This window comes from Anguilla anguilla, chromosome 12 (genome assembly GCF_013347855.1).
Source record: "Anguilla anguilla isolate fAngAng1 chromosome 12, fAngAng1.pri, whole genome shotgun sequence".
Classification (NCBI taxonomy): domain Eukaryota; kingdom Metazoa; phylum Chordata; class Actinopteri; order Anguilliformes; family Anguillidae; genus Anguilla; species Anguilla anguilla.
This window is the reverse complement of record NC_049212.1, coordinates 7,825,000-7,840,256: the sequence shown is the minus strand read 5'-3', so window position 1 is coordinate 7,840,256 and position 15,257 is coordinate 7,825,000. Positions and strand designations below refer to the sequence as shown.

General features: G+C 44.7%; 2 protein-coding genes across 3 annotated transcripts in view; both read right to left on the bottom strand.

The window, feature by feature from the left end:
* Positions 1 to 3,172, bottom strand: part of vps53 (VPS53 subunit of GARP complex) — a 14,629-nt gene extending 11,457 nt beyond the window's left edge. For both annotated transcript variants that reach the window (XM_035383860.1, XM_035383861.1), the window contains exons 1-6: positions 3,017 to 3,172; positions 2,288 to 2,368; positions 1,120 to 1,169; positions 944 to 1,010; positions 357 to 443; positions 1 to 77 (exon numbers count right to left, since the gene is read on the bottom strand). The exon at positions 1 to 77 is cut by the window's left edge and continues 39 nt beyond it. In XM_035383860.1, the coding sequence (XP_035239751.1) occupies positions 1 to 77; positions 357 to 443; positions 944 to 1,010; positions 1,120 to 1,169; positions 2,288 to 2,368; positions 3,017 to 3,109 (455 nt within the window). In that variant the 5' untranslated portion in view covers positions 3,110 to 3,172. The remainder of the gene's footprint in view (positions 78 to 356; positions 444 to 943; positions 1,011 to 1,119; positions 1,170 to 2,287; positions 2,369 to 3,016) is intronic.
* A 392-nt stretch (positions 3,173 to 3,564) lies between these two features.
* On the bottom strand, positions 3,565 to 12,939 carry aifm4 (apoptosis inducing factor mitochondria associated 4). Its single transcript, XM_035386454.1, has 19 exons — positions 12,737 to 12,939; positions 11,855 to 11,936; positions 11,450 to 11,559; positions 10,322 to 10,431; positions 10,061 to 10,105; positions 9,662 to 9,743; positions 9,273 to 9,385; positions 8,892 to 8,978; positions 8,704 to 8,795; positions 8,295 to 8,425; positions 8,075 to 8,190; positions 7,303 to 7,374; positions 7,030 to 7,093; positions 6,718 to 6,794; positions 6,415 to 6,532; positions 5,847 to 5,945; positions 5,679 to 5,754; positions 5,444 to 5,548; positions 3,565 to 5,281 (listed from the first exon to the last, which is right to left on the bottom strand). The coding sequence occupies exons 1-19, from the start codon at positions 12,753 to 12,755 to the stop codon at positions 5,248 to 5,250; spliced, it is 1,632 nt and encodes a 543-aa protein (XP_035242345.1). The 5' UTR covers positions 12,756 to 12,939; the 3' UTR covers positions 3,565 to 5,247.
* Positions 12,940 to 15,257: the final 2,318 nt, after the last annotated feature.

The following is a 15,257-nucleotide window of genomic DNA, read 5'->3' as shown; positions in this document are numbered from 1 at the left end:
TTGAGGGTGGTGATGGAGGTGGTCAGGTGACGCTTGGCGTGGTCCAGCTGCTTGATGTCCCGAGTGATCTCTTTGACCTGGAAGAGGACACGCCCACCCCGATTACTCCAGCAGATGTCCCGGGACGGGGCCTATTGTTCCCCTGTCCCGGCCCACATCCCCTCCACCCCCCACCCCAAACTGCATTCCTGCAAGAGGCCAAGTCCGCCTGTCCGTTTGTTTGCCTGTCCGTCCGCCTGTCCATTTGTCTGTCTGTCTGTCTGTTGTCGGTCGCTTGCTCAGTTGGTCTGTCCGCCTGTCTATTGGTTGGTTGGTCCGCCTGTCTGTCAGTCCGTCGGTTAGGGAGCTCCACCCACCATTTGTTCCGATTTCTCCGCCTTGTCTTTGATGTCCTTGATTTTGCCGAAGAGCTGCTGTATGGACTTCTGAGCCTCCTCCAGAGCCTGCAGGAGAGAGAGAGAGGAGCGAGCTGGAGCAACTGACCTGAGATCAGTGTACGGCACAGCCTGTTCAACACCCAACACACACGCACACACACGCGCACGCACACACACACCTCCCCACTGAGGGTCTCACACACAGCTGACAGGTGCAGCCTTCCCTTATCTTGACAGGACGTGGGTTTAACGTGCTCGTTCACTCTGACTGCACAGAGTATCCAGAACGTTCCATCTGTGCTTTCAGAATCCCCAGTCAGACTTCAGTCCTCCACAGCACCAAGCCACAGGACCAGCGTGCTAAAGCCATCATTCCTGAATTTTCCCATAATGCCGAGGGACACTGGTCAAATCCCACCGCAGTGTGGAAAGGAATTTCCGATGTTCCTGATCTCCAGCAGGAGAAGGCGGGACTCCTCAGGTCCACTCCAAAGACAGAGAGAGAAACAGCGGCTTCTCACAAAGGACTGCGACGATGATGTCAGAGCGAGGGGGCGGAGACTCACCTGTCGGCCATCTTGTCCCACGTTGGTCTGCCCCCTCACCACAGTCCTGATGTTATCGTCCAACCGCCTGGGACAGATCAAATACGGCATCAGATAATGCACACTGTGCACGCTAACGCATCACGCGCATCCATACGTACGCTACACGTGTTCATACAGACGCAACACACGCTCACCTGATTTTCAGACGAATTTTGTTCACCACGTCATCGATATTGGCCAGAGACTGCAGAAAATGACACAGTCGTTTTTAATATAAAGCATCAGCACAATACAGCTACCAAACCTCGCCAAGAGCACAATGTCAGTAACACGAACAATGCACTGCAATGTGTATCATTGTATTTATTACACTGGACCAGCTCAGCACCAAACACTATCTCACAACATGTACCGCTGCAACACACTACATAACTTTATGAACAAGCCTCATAACTCATAAGCTGGCCCTCTCCATGGTAGATTTCACACTACTTAAATACTGCTTACAGTACTGCTTTAATAACTACTACTGATCTAATGCTCATGAGAAACAAACTCATAGCAAATCAAACCCCCAGCATTCTCTGGTGATTTAAAACATCTCAAATCATCAATATTTATGTCTTCTATGTGCATAATAATTAAGGAATTATATCGCAAATCTTTCACGTTAAACTAAAAAAGTTTTTTTTAAACTAACAGTGCCACCTAGTGTATGGATACCAAAATAACGACCGAAAAGAAAAACCAAGGAAGGAAAGTATTTTTTTAACAATCATTAATCAAGCAAAGAGATGATCCACAATTTCCAGTCATACAGGAAAATGAAAACCTGCCAGTCTGCCTCATGAGGATCCAAGCGAGATAAAACTGCAGGACAATTATTCAATCCAAACCAGAGGGCCACAAAGTAAAACACACTCTGACAATGAACCCAAACACTTAGCGCTTAATATAGAATTATTTATAGTTTTTTCATATTATTTCCCCCAATTCTTTAATACCACGGTAAACTGTTATATTTGCCATTTTCACTTTAACCTTTTTTACTTGTATTCTGTTGTGATTTTCTGCCCTGTGCTTTGAAATGAAAATAAACTGTCTTTGCAATAGATTGAGAGAATTTTGAGAATTACATTGCAAAGTACATTCTCTTGCCATTGACAAATTACTTATCTCTTCACTAAATTGGTTTACTTTTCACGCAAGACAAATTTTCCTCATGCACAAAGGAAAGTCACACTTACACTTCAAATTCACAACCTTGAGATTTAAAACTATGCTGCATTCCATAACATAATTTCCAAAAATTATTCAGCAAGATACTGTACTTTGTTGCGTGGATTACGTTAGTCACCCTACCTGTTCAGTGGGAAACAAGGTGTTGATGTACTCCACCGCGTTGAAGTCCGGTCTATCCAACGGATCCTGACTAGGAAAGACCTAAAGAAAAATTTTGGTGAAATCCGCACACAATATAAAAACAATATATAAACGGTCTGGCAACGCTCAGTAGCCAGCAGCAGTGGATACCATTGACACGGTTCACATGCGAGAGTCATATACAGCTGTTTGTCCTGTTCAAGAACTAAACCACACCTTAACGATATACGAACTGGCCCCAGGCCTGGCCTTATTATTCAGTAGACAACTCCGCATATATAGGGAAGAATTGATATTATAAAACGGACATGTGACAATCGAACTGACACGCTGTAACTACAGTATAAACCACCCACGGAGCATTGCGTACAGTCAGCCTGCGCGGAATACAAATGGGGCGTCACTGGTCAGCTGCTCGAATTTCAGTGGTGCGGCAGCAGGTTGACGACTGCTCCCTGGAGTGAGTCGTTTTTGATGGAGGAGACTACGCCGCGCAACGTAAAATAAACAACTACCACACATCGCGGATCTCCAAAATGTTAGATCCTGCCCATCCCGTGTGTTTTACTGATAACACCGGCGAGGTTCATTTCGTCGCAGAAACGACGGTTGAGAATTCACATCCAAGTTGACCTGGCTACGCTAGCGAGCTGTCTATCAAAGAAGGTTTCTGAATTAGCGTCTGCAAACTCGTTCCCTGACCCCTACCTGGTCTATGGCTTGCTGCACCTCCGGTGTGAGGTGCAGGATCGCCTCCAAATCATCAGCGAATTCCAGTTCTTCGTCTTCCATCACTGACATGTTAACAATACACAGCCGCTGCTAGACAGGCTGGCAGAAGCTCACAGCAGCTAACTTCCTCAAACACTGGGCTTCTGGGATACTGGAGGTCCAAGGGACGTTCCACGCTGACGTCACTTTTTTCATTTTCAAAGGCGGTACTTTCAAGTAGGACCCACAATAGCTGCGCGTGTCCACTAAAATTATAATACAAAAGTGTGCATTTCAATGTCAATACGGCGTGAGGACGCCTGTTACCAAAATATTATGCCCATTACCTTTGACAGAATTATCAATATTAAGAGCTACTGTGAGCTCAAAACTACTCATTTACTGTAGTTATGTACTCTATTTTGAAATATTACAAAAATTTTCATGAACATTCCATGATAAAAATGTAACAGATTAAGCCATTTAATGTTGCTGAAATGGAATAACAATTATATCTTGCAAAAAAACAATTCAAAGACCAAGACTGATGGACAATATTTTTTTTATTTTCAGAATTTGCACAAAAACACATTTGAAATGGAACGCAGACAGGAAGTACCTCACAGATGATTTCCAGGGAGTGACACACAGCCATTTCCAAATATCCAAACACAGCTTTTCCCTTCTCCGCACAAACCCTGCCCAGGTCACATCTCAACACCCTTCCTGCACACCTGCAGTAGTGCTGTGACCAATGTCTTTGATCAAAGATATGTGTGTGGATATGTAGATGTGGATGTGTGTGTGTGTGTGTGCGTGCGTGAGCATGTCAAGGCTAAAAATTCACCCAGCCAAGGAGCCTGATTACAACTCTACAGACTTAAAGCATTGTGGGATTTAAGGAGGCCAGAGACCAAACCAGCTACATACTGCAAGTCTGACAAGGCCTATCACCTAATATCTTTCACCAATATAGCATCACATGCAACATTTGGCATAGAGTACCTTTTAGGAAAATTAAGACAGGAAAATATATTAAATATCAAATATATATCTATATAGATATAACTAATGCATAAATAATTTTCTCAAGTGTTTAATTTAATATATATTTTATGACCATCAATATGGAACTGTTGACAGGTGTAGCGATGTACGACACATGCAAGTTGTGTGCATTACGTAGGTTAAACTGCATAGACACTAAATTCTGTCCCTTCTATAAACAGATCAGAACTGCAGAGACTGTTTGCAAAATTCCCTGGCAGTTTGTTTCCATCGACTGCCTCATACACATCACTTACACAATCAGCCTTTCTTAAGCACTTTATCGCTTCGTTCTGCCACTTTCACCCCTGCAAATTCTCTCATTCTCAAACAAAGTTGCACAAAAGTTTTCATGCGGGGTTCGGATGTGACGGAACTGAGGCGCGTCCACTATTTTCTTTGAGGCTGATTCCACAGAACCCGTTTCCTTGTGTTTAAACCTGGGATTTAAATCTGGATTTTAAAACTTGCATTTAAGTGCAAGGGAAAAAATCGAGGTAGTCACAGTCTGACGCAGTTTCCACACAGAGGGGTTACGATTCCATCTTTAAAAATAAATCAGAAGTTCTACTAAATCATAAGTCAATTATGACTGTCAAACCTACCCGGCTTGGTTTGAGTTTAACCCGATTTGTCAATCAGCTCCGGTTACCCCCACTCAGTGTATCCCAAAATGTGACATGATTCTTCATAAGCTCATTTTTCAGAATAATGCTTTTAAATTTAATGGGACGATCAAAGCTCGTCCCAGCATCCCAGATTAATTCAACCGTCCCAAAGACTCCGCAAGACCTGCTTTCCAAAATGAACAGATGACTATGGACAAGGAAGGTCCAGCTAAGATTCTCCATTAAAATCTCTTCTAAATACAGACGTGACAGGTAGACAGGAAGCGCATCATCGATTATTTGATACGTGGTAAGATATCAACCATCATAGTTGTGTTAAATATATGAAAAACCCAAAAATATGTTCAGTAAGTTGAAGCTGAAAGGGTGACCGTGATGCCAATGGAAACACCACAGCACCCCAAACACATCAGACAAACAGGAGCACACATCTCTAAAATATGCTGTAGCATATCGCAGTATATTTCAAGTGAAGGCTGGTTACCGAGGCAACCACAACACGGCTGTGCTGCCTGAATGGGGGGAGTGAAGCTCCGCCCACAATTCTGCAGGTCAGGGCAGGGTCAGCCAGCTCAAGTCATCAGATCTGTGAGACAAGAGGAAACAGACCATCAGCCCACGCACACGTATACACACACACGCACTCACACCATACATACACACACGCACGCACACACGCATGCACGCACACACAGACTCTCACGCACAGGCACATGCACACAGACACACCCTCCTCCACCAGACTCACTCTGCTTGGGCCTTCGTGATCACCTTCCCTGCTGCCATCCTCTCTGCTACCTGGGAAACGGCGGGGTCATAGTTCAAGCTAGCCACGGCCACCACTTCCTCATCCCTATTCAGACCGAGAGAAAGTCAGAGTTTCGACCAAGCAGAGAAACTCAGCCTCATACTAAACCCCATGCCCAAACCCTCAACTCTGAGAATACTTATGTTTGGACAGAAGGTCATCTTTGTTTTCTTACTTGATATAAAATGCCAGAAATTTCATTTCTTCAATTTTTCCTTTCAGTACAACATCAGTATATCCTTCACCATAGCCTTCAAGAAAGTAAGCAGAAATAGAAATATTACTTATTTCACTGCTGTTCAAAAAAATAATAATCATGTGCAGTTACCTGTAAAAAGGTTACCTGTGTATCGGAGGCTTTTGCCCAGGAGCACGGTCCAGAAGAACGGTACGGAGTCCAGCTCGACCTGGTGGTTCAGCATGTTTAAAGCAGCGATCCTCCCTGAAGCCACACCCAGAATAGATGTGTTAATGCTGGAGTCCCACGGTCTTGTGATAGGTATACTTTGCCAGCTCTATGGTGTTAGCTTTACACTGGCAGCTCTATGGTGCTGGCTCTATGGAGTTATGGTGTTGGCTCTACGGTGGTAGCTCTATGGTGTTATGTTGTTAGCTCTATGGTGTTGGTTCTACATTGGAAGCTCTATGATGTTGGTTCTACAGTGGACGCTCTATGGTGTTATGATGTTGTTGGCCCTATGGTGGTGGCTCTATGGTGTTGGTTCGACAGTGGAAGCTCTATGGTGTTATGGTGTTTTTGGCTCTATGGTGGTAGCTCTATGGTGCTATGGTGTCAGCACTATGATGTTGGTTCTACAGTGACAGCTCTACGGTGTTGATCCCACGGTTTGGCTTTATCGTAGCAGCCACACGGTGTTGACCATGGCGACGGTCTGCGGTGACTGGCGTACCCTGGGCCTGTGCCAGCTGCCAGTGGCCGATGCTAACCCTCTGGTTTCTGCGTAGGCTGAGAGGGAAGGCGGTGACATCACCAGCACAGAAGACATTGGGCACAGTGGTCCTCATGAACTACGGGAGAGACACAGACCAATCACACTCACCGTACTGACCACATGACCACTCATCAAGCACCTGACTGAAACTATTCCAAAGCTTACATCCTTTCACATCATTTCCCCCCATATATATGTTTTTAAATGGGATCTTTACTGACATTAATGACAGACAATAATATCACAGCAGCTCAACTGTACCTTGTCTACAATCACAGATTGCCTGGAATCAAGCTCCACAGCACCCCCCTTCAGGAAGTCGGTATTGGGGATGACACCTGGAAGACCACAGCATGGCACTTACAGTAATATAAAGGTAAAACAGTCTGGTGTTTATGGTGATGTGAATATAAAACAGTTTTTAGTGGGCTGTGTGACAGATGTCACATGGCGAGGGATTTGTGGGTAATATTTATCTGATCTCATCCACAGTGGGACAGTTGGATCTGATACTGGCGCAGGAGGTGTTCTGAGAGGTGTTGGTGTTTTTTTGGTTGAGGCGGCAGGACTTACCAATCCCCACGACAACCACGTCGGCGGGCAGCACCGTTCCACTCCTTAGCACCACCTCTCGGACCTAAAGAGACCACGCCCCATTCTTAGCGTCATCTGCTAACAACACTTCAGCATAACATACACCTGCTAACATGCTACAGTCCTCCACTGGACACCATCTAATCCCAGCTTCTGTCAGTCAGTCTGAAAATAGACACTGGCCCCGAAACCTGTGCTTAAAAAAAACACTCCTCCTCCTCCTCCTCCTGCTCCTGCTCAAGCTCAAGCTACCTGTCCGTTTTCTCCTCTGATCTCTGCCACACCGTCGCGCATGTGGAACGCCACCTTCTTCTCTACGAGCATCTGCAGCAGAGACGAAACAAGCAGCCGTTACCACGGGAATCATCCACAACGCCTCGCATTTCACATACATAACGTCAATTTGGCAGACGCTTTTATCCAAAGCGATGTACAATAAGTGTATACCGAAGGTCGTTGGAACAACTACAAAACACAGGCCAGATAAGGTACAATACTCATTATGTAAAAGTTATTCAAAGCCATGAACACATTAAGTCCAGTTCAAATGGTAAGCATAGACTAGGTCAGAAAGTTATGGCAAACTAGGAGGTATGACAACGAGCTACAACATCAAGACAACAACACAAGTGGAATATAAGTGCTGGATGGAGGTACATGTGCAACATGAAAGTGCTACAGGAACAAATTAGAACGATTCAAGTGATAAGAGCAATCATAGATTGGGAGTGCCCTGCAGAGTAGTGATAGTTAGTCCAGCTACAGTCTGAAGAGATGCGTCAGCAGAAGATGGGCAATGATCGAGTGGTTCGTAGAGGACGTAGCCATTGCAATATCCAAAATCTCACACTGCACATATCGTGCAGCCCTAATCTTCAGAGATCTGCCACAGCCGTTTTTCGTGCCTTAATTATCTGTGACTATCTGTGATAATGATGAGGCTTGAGATGAGGTCAGAAGGGTGTGGGATCAGAGGTCAGGGGTGAGTGGGGTCAGAGGTCAGGGGTGAGCGGGGCTGCCTGACCTGCATAGTCGCTCTTCCGATCTCCGAGCCCAGCGATCTCTGATAGGGGAACTCACTGCTGCCCACCACTGCCACACTGGCAGCTTTATCCCACAGATAAGATGCCACCTCCATGCCTGCAGAGGGGAAGCAAAGCAGGGCTTGGTGACTGACCTGGCCTGTCAATCACTCATAAATATTAATGAAGGCTGAAAGCCCATTGGCTGGTGGGTTGGGTTACCAATGAAGGAGGAGCCGACGATGACGGCCTTACGGCCCTCGCAGGCTTGGTGGATGCTCATGGCGTCATCTGGAGTCTGCAGCACTCTCACTCCGCGTAGGTCTGCACCAGGGCACTTGATTGGCCGAGGCCTAGGGGTCATACAGGGTCAGCTTCAAACAGACAGGAAATGCACTGCAGAATACTGTGCTTTAACACACCTTCACCGAAACCACACACAGTTGCACTGCAGAATACTGCACTATAACACACCTTCACTGTAACTGCACCACACTACTTTCATGTGAATATCGCTGCAGTGTTACACCTCTGCACTGCGACTGCAGCATTTTTCCAGGAGAAAGAGAGACAGGAGTGATGAAGTGATGAAAGGATGGAAGAGGGGAGAAGTCGATGGAGAAATGAAGACCTGCAGCCCGTGGCGATGAGCAGCTGGTCGTAGCGAAGCTCTGAGCCATCACTCAGGGTCACCGCACCTCGCTCTGTATCCACTGACTCCACCTGCGGGCCAACCAATCAGATCGCACGACTCAAACCAAAGAGCCAATCGCAAACTGAAACTGATGACTGTACTTTACTGGAATAGAACCTCCTTACCTGCTTCTGAGTCCACACTTCGATGTCATGCTGCTCCAAAAACTCCATCTGCCTCAAGAGAATGCTGCTCCGATCCACATTCAACACCTGAGACAGGTAACTGCTTAAGTACTCCTGCCCACATTCAACACCTGAGACAGGTAACTGCTTAAGTACTCCTGCCCACATTCAACACCACATAACCGCCATCCAAATGAAGCACCTGAGATAGGCTATACATTTACTGTATCAGCAACCACACATATCAACATACATACTCATCTCATAAAATATGCCTGATTTCACTCAAACACTAAATAACCCTCATACAATATGCCTGTTGGAACACACTGAACAACACTGAATCACACCTGCACTCATATTTGCCTGCCCTGACCACACCTTGCTCAGCTTGGTCCTGTCATAGGGAGGCAGGTCCTCCCTGGTCACCATGACGATTCTGCCTCCGTAGTTCTCCTGACGCAGCGTCTCGGCACACAGCAAAGAGGCGGGGCCTGTGTGTATAAACAAGTCACATGACTATCACACAGAAGAGAGGCGGGGCCTGTGTCCATAAACAAATCACATGTGTTCGGATTCAAGATCTGTAGAATCTGTATTCTGCCCTTCAGTAAGCAATATAGCGGCATCCAGAATTGAGCAGCCTCATCAAACTGAATTTGGGGCAGTGCCCTTCACATCCCAGACTGTGAGGCAGACTGGGTGTTTGGAGACCACCACCCTCCTACCAGAGCCTCCCACTTTCCCCAAGTGTCCCGCCCTCTCATCACCTCCTCCAATCAGCAGCACCGTGTGGTTGACCTCCGCCACCCTGCGGCCCATGGGCTTCACCCGCTTCACCAGCTTCAGGGACTGTGAATAACAGCAGAAACAACTGCCTCAGTGCTGCCACCTTACAGGTATGTGAGGAACTGCATCAGCCCCACCACCTTACAGGTATGAAAATGGATGCTCTACTTTCCTTATTCATTCATTAATTCATTCAGTCATTAATTCGTTCATTTTCTTTCATTGTGGGTTTCTGTTTTAATGTTGGGGGGGTTGAGTGCTTGACTATTTTCATATAATGCTTTCAAAAAACCCAATAAACATGTTCAAAAATAAAATGCATGCTGTACATTTAAATACAATAATGCATACTAAGAAAATAAAGAAAAAAGCAAATTTACCTTTTTGCTAACCGACACAAACACTTTGTTGTTCTCAATGGTCACCTACAAAAACAAGACAGCAAAATCGTGATTTGCCAATGCCGGCAGGTGATGCTGAATTGTCCAACATCACCATCAGACCACTGAATCTTCAACAGCAAGGTTGTCAACAGAAGGATCAATTGAAAAACCAATACTTAAAAAAACCTTATAGCCAGGAGACAGAGAGCTCTGCAAATGTTCTGAGCTCTAAAGCACAGATTCTGCTCATGGGGTTACCTTGTGACAGGGCAAACTATCCAGTCCTGGGTACTCTTCTATGTCTCCAGTCTTTATGTTAAAGCAAGCCCCGTGCCAGGGACACCGTACCCTGCTTCCCAATAATGCACCTGTCACAGGAAGTGCATCATCAGCCCAACAGGAAACACATCAGTTGATTCATTCCCACTAGTTGTGACATTAGGAGGTTGTGAGCGAATCATTTTAAATGAACAGACTACACGCTGCAGCCACAGCAGCATTCTTCTTCGGATCAGGTGTACGTGGCATGCAAAGGTTTGGGCAACCCTGGTCAAATTGCATGTTTTGTTGAATCTCCAAGTGAAAAGAAGTTAGCACAACCTCTGAACGGTAAAAATGTAACATTTTGACATGTTTCAGCTATTTATAGTGTGCAGTTACTTTTTATTTGCTTAATTTAACAATCTGAAAAAAGAGTAAATGTGGCATTTGCTAAATTTTAGCCAACCATCCACAACCACCAAAAGATACATTTAGAGAAAAAGAGGGCTTTGGGGTAGTGTGGCAGCCAGTGGAACAGGAAATACTGTGTGGGTGGAAGGAAGAATGGATTCAACTAAACGTCAACAAATCTTGGAAGCTAATGTCCCAGTCAGTAAAGAAACTGAAGCAGGGCAGGAAAGAGTTTGGATAATTCAACAAGACAATGATCGAAAACATTCCTCAAAATCAACCATGAGCTACTAAAAGGAATGGATGATTAAGGCTTTGGAATGGCCCTCATAGTGCCCAGACTTGAATATTATTGAAAATCTGTGTGGAGATCATAAAACATGCCGTGCTTCCAAGAAGACGTAGTAAAAATATTTCTGAACAAGAAGGGTTCTGCAAGGAAGAGTGACTGACTGTTTGCTGTCACATTTACTTTTATTTTTAAATCTAATAAATTCAGCAAAAACTTGTTTTCACATTAAATTTGACAACGGGTGCCCACACTTTTGCATACCACCGTACACGAGATCAAAAAGAACAAATGCAGCGGCCACAGCCTGTTAATGACGCGACATTTAAAGTGGCTTTGCACAGCTATCCCAAGAGATGCAGACGGTGCATGCGCAGGAGTGGAGGAGGCGCAGGTGTGTCGGAGGCGCGAGGTGTGACTCCAACCTTTGCTGAGCGGAGCGCCGTAGTGTGTGCAGAGGTTCCCGACAGCGCTGAACTCTCCCCCGCTACGCACCAGCAACACTCGCTGCCCGCCCACCTCCGCCTCCATCATCCTGCAGAGGAGACGCACACTTGACTGCACCTGCCTGATCGCACCCATTCAATCATACCCACCTTACTATACCCGTCTGTTCACACCTGACCTGCATCAGCTTTACGGCAAAACCAGTCTGACTGCGCGGTACTGGCATCGTGGTGGTTCCCAGCGCGACAGGATCTTATTGTTCCCCAACAGAATTGCATCACGCCAAGATGCACGCAGAACGTAACCAGGTTAACACACTAGATATTCAGCCTAATCAGTCAACAATTCTCGCGAGGCATAATGGTATCTATTATTAATCTTACTGTCCCTCGTGCAGGTCTGACGCTTGGCACACCTCCGCTGTGACTTCATCCTGGTCCGGTGGTTTGCCCAGGGAGTTCGTGCCTGCCGAAAACATACATTCCTGTATCACAACGGTCCGCTTTCTGGTCCGATTCCGAACCACAGCGGCCCGACAGACAATGTCCTTCATAGCTACTAGCCGTCTAAGCGCCATGTTATTTCTTTAGTATTTTGAGACGCATGTAATCATCTTTTTCCATGCCAAGCAGGAGCGGATGGCTTTACATCGAGGTTCTTTTTTCTCAGTCACTCCACAGTAAGTTAGTTTCGTAACTCCATCGGTCCCCATGGTATAAACATCGTCGCATCGACATGACGTCATTATTGTTAAATCATCGTAAGATTAATTTGACATGTTATCCAAGCCATATTAAATTTGCTCGAAAATAATGGCATACACTGGGGAATCGATCTCTCGAAAAGGTGAATCGCCCGGCAAGTTGCGAGTAGTTTTATTTTTTTACTGCCGTGAACACACGTGTAAGAAATGCGCTTGCCCAAAGACGTTAGCTTTGTAGCTATATCGTACAGACTTGAACGTCAAATTTGTTCTTTGAAAATTGTATGCTAGATAAAACCGGAGTGCTTTGTTATCTAATACGTCCCATACACTACACGAGTTTCAAACGACTGAGCCCCAGAAAGAGCTTTGCCCTACGGGCTGCAAAACACTCTTCCCCGGATATCTGTAGTCATGTAGGTTTTCATTTCAACCCTATTTTGCCACACCTGTTTCTGTTGATTAGCAGCTATTGAATGAGGTATGCTTTGTCAGGGTTGAAGGGAACCTACAGGACGTAGCTTGATCTCCAGGAAGGGGGTTGAGCTGCCTCATCGCTTACCTGCTTGTGTGACAGACATCCCGCTTGTGCCCAAGAATCAAGTCGATTTTGTATCTATCTAAGATTTAAGAGGTAAATTTGCCGGCACGTTTCCAAATGCATACAGCCTACACCAGTAGTCGGTAACGCCACAGATTCAGACCGGCTCGGTTACAGGAGTGCACTCCTAGGGACACAGACGTCATAAGATCCCGTAGCCCTGGAAACCGCCACGCCCCCAGCACTCATACAGCTGAGGTGGCCAATCCAGGCCCGGTACAAAATTATATTATTCTAGCTATTACTTCCGGGCCCGGGACAATAATATTTACCACACATTCACAGACCAGGGTCTGTTAGTTTCTGTTGTCAGGCAGTATTTCATTGATAAAGTAAAGAATATTAGACCTACACAGTTAATTCACGTGACCTGGTTTCTTGGGTCTAAAATGGTTCTTGAATTTCAGGTGAGAACAAAACCAGGTGACTGTGCAACTTTCAAGGAGCAGGGTTGGCCAGCCCTGTAATTTAGTTTCAAAGCCCCAAATGTCCTTGAGAGTTTCTGAAACCTCTACAGTGAGGGGAAGTGCAGGAATCCCCTTAACAGTTTTATAGTCGAGACACAGAGAACAAAGTGGTCTCTGTGCACTGTTATCCTTCTACCTGGTCTTCTCCTGGTCCTACTGCCTATCAGCTGGACCCTTCTGAGTGTGTACTGAACACTGCATCTGGAAATCTTAAGTTTCTTTTCTTTTTTTTCTCACTGGGAATAACCTCCATGTCACAACATGTTGGCTCAACACTTTGCTTTGTGATTCAAGAAATGCATGTAAATTAACAGAATTCTTCTCAACATCGTTTTTTTTTAAACCACATGTGGCCTAATACTTTTGGCCTGTACTGTATTCCAGACCAGCCATTGTAAAGTATGTATAAATAGCGAAAATATATCCTAAAACACAGACAAAAATTGAGTCAATCAAAAACATAAACTGAAATGATACATTTTTAAATCATTAGAGATTTAAAGGTTGGCTTTACAAATCATTTCAAATCAAATGTTTGGCTACGTTATTTTCATAGAGAGAGTAAATAGCAGGACACATATGGAATTGTGAGCGTAGATAAATGGAAGCAGGGTTGATAACTCATTCTTGAGAAATGGAGCAAACCATTTGGGCAGCACTTGAAACATTTTTAAACATCTTTAAAAGCAACTTTATGGGATGCATTGTGAACAGCCTATTTCCCCGGTGTCATGCAATGGCTAGTCTAAACGTTTTCTAACACAGGCTGCAAATTTCATGCATGGAGTGCACCTTGCTATGGAAAGCCAACAGTGCCAAAGCATCTTAAAAAATGCATCTCATCATGATTATTTTTCACCCGTTGAGGTCAAACTGCACGTCATCAGATGAATAGAATGAACATGTATGGCTGGCCAAACAGGTCTTAAATTATATTTTCAGATATCCTTACAAGTCAAATCTGTTGTGCCAGCATGACTCTGATGCAAGACTTCACAATAGATATTGGTCTTGCGAAACCAGGTGTGACGAATTTTGGCTGAAGCTTTGGCAGTGGCTGTTCTTGAAAAAAAGAAATGTAAAAAAATGTCATGAAGTGGAAAGAGACAGCGAAACAGTTGTCTTGTTGCAGACAGAAAAATGGACTGTATTTCTGGTTAGCTTTTTTTGAAAAGGGCTTGCCATAGATGTACTTATTGACAACATATATATCGGATGTTTGATAGGCAACATACTTAATAGATGAACCTCCTACTCACATGTAAAAATGATACTTTGGCTTTGGTCGGGAATCCCTTCCACTTCTCACCCGCCATATTGTTTTCACGTCGCCATATTTCAGTGTGTTGATAATGTGTTGTTAAAGGCATACTATGCAGGATTTTTTTTAGCCTTGCTGTGGTCGTGTGTTTAAAATCAAAGAAGTCTCCTCCTCCATCTTCAACAACCACACCCACTCACCCCGAGTGGTCTACCCGACAATGTGACACATATGCTGAATGACCATATTCTCTTTAGATGGTAAAATGAAAAAACACAGGGCCAAGTTACTTGAAATAATTTAGGAAACATTTGGTAGCAGCATTACTTTGGAATACAGCATGTTTAATTTGTATTAGCTAAGATAGCCAATATTGTGTATTGTAACTTGGCCTATTTTTGATACCAGTACTTTTAATGGCAGGCCTAGATTTCGCAAGTCTTAATGACTTACAGTGCTATGTATGTGTGAGTAACTTGCCGTTTTTTGTATGTGGAAAACGTTTTTGTTCAGATTCAAGTGTAAAGGTAGCCTATTGTTGCTTTTCCGTTTTAAAATATATAATTGTAGCTTATGTTTTTCATTGACTCAGACTATTTTAATTTGATGAAGGACATTTTAGCTATTTAGAGTTTCAGACGACCTGGTTTAATGGCTGGCCTGGCTTAGGTGTATGGGCTTTGTGGTCACCATCACTGTAGCGACTACCCTGACTAGAAATTAGCCACTCGGCTGGGTGCGGAAGAAGACCTTG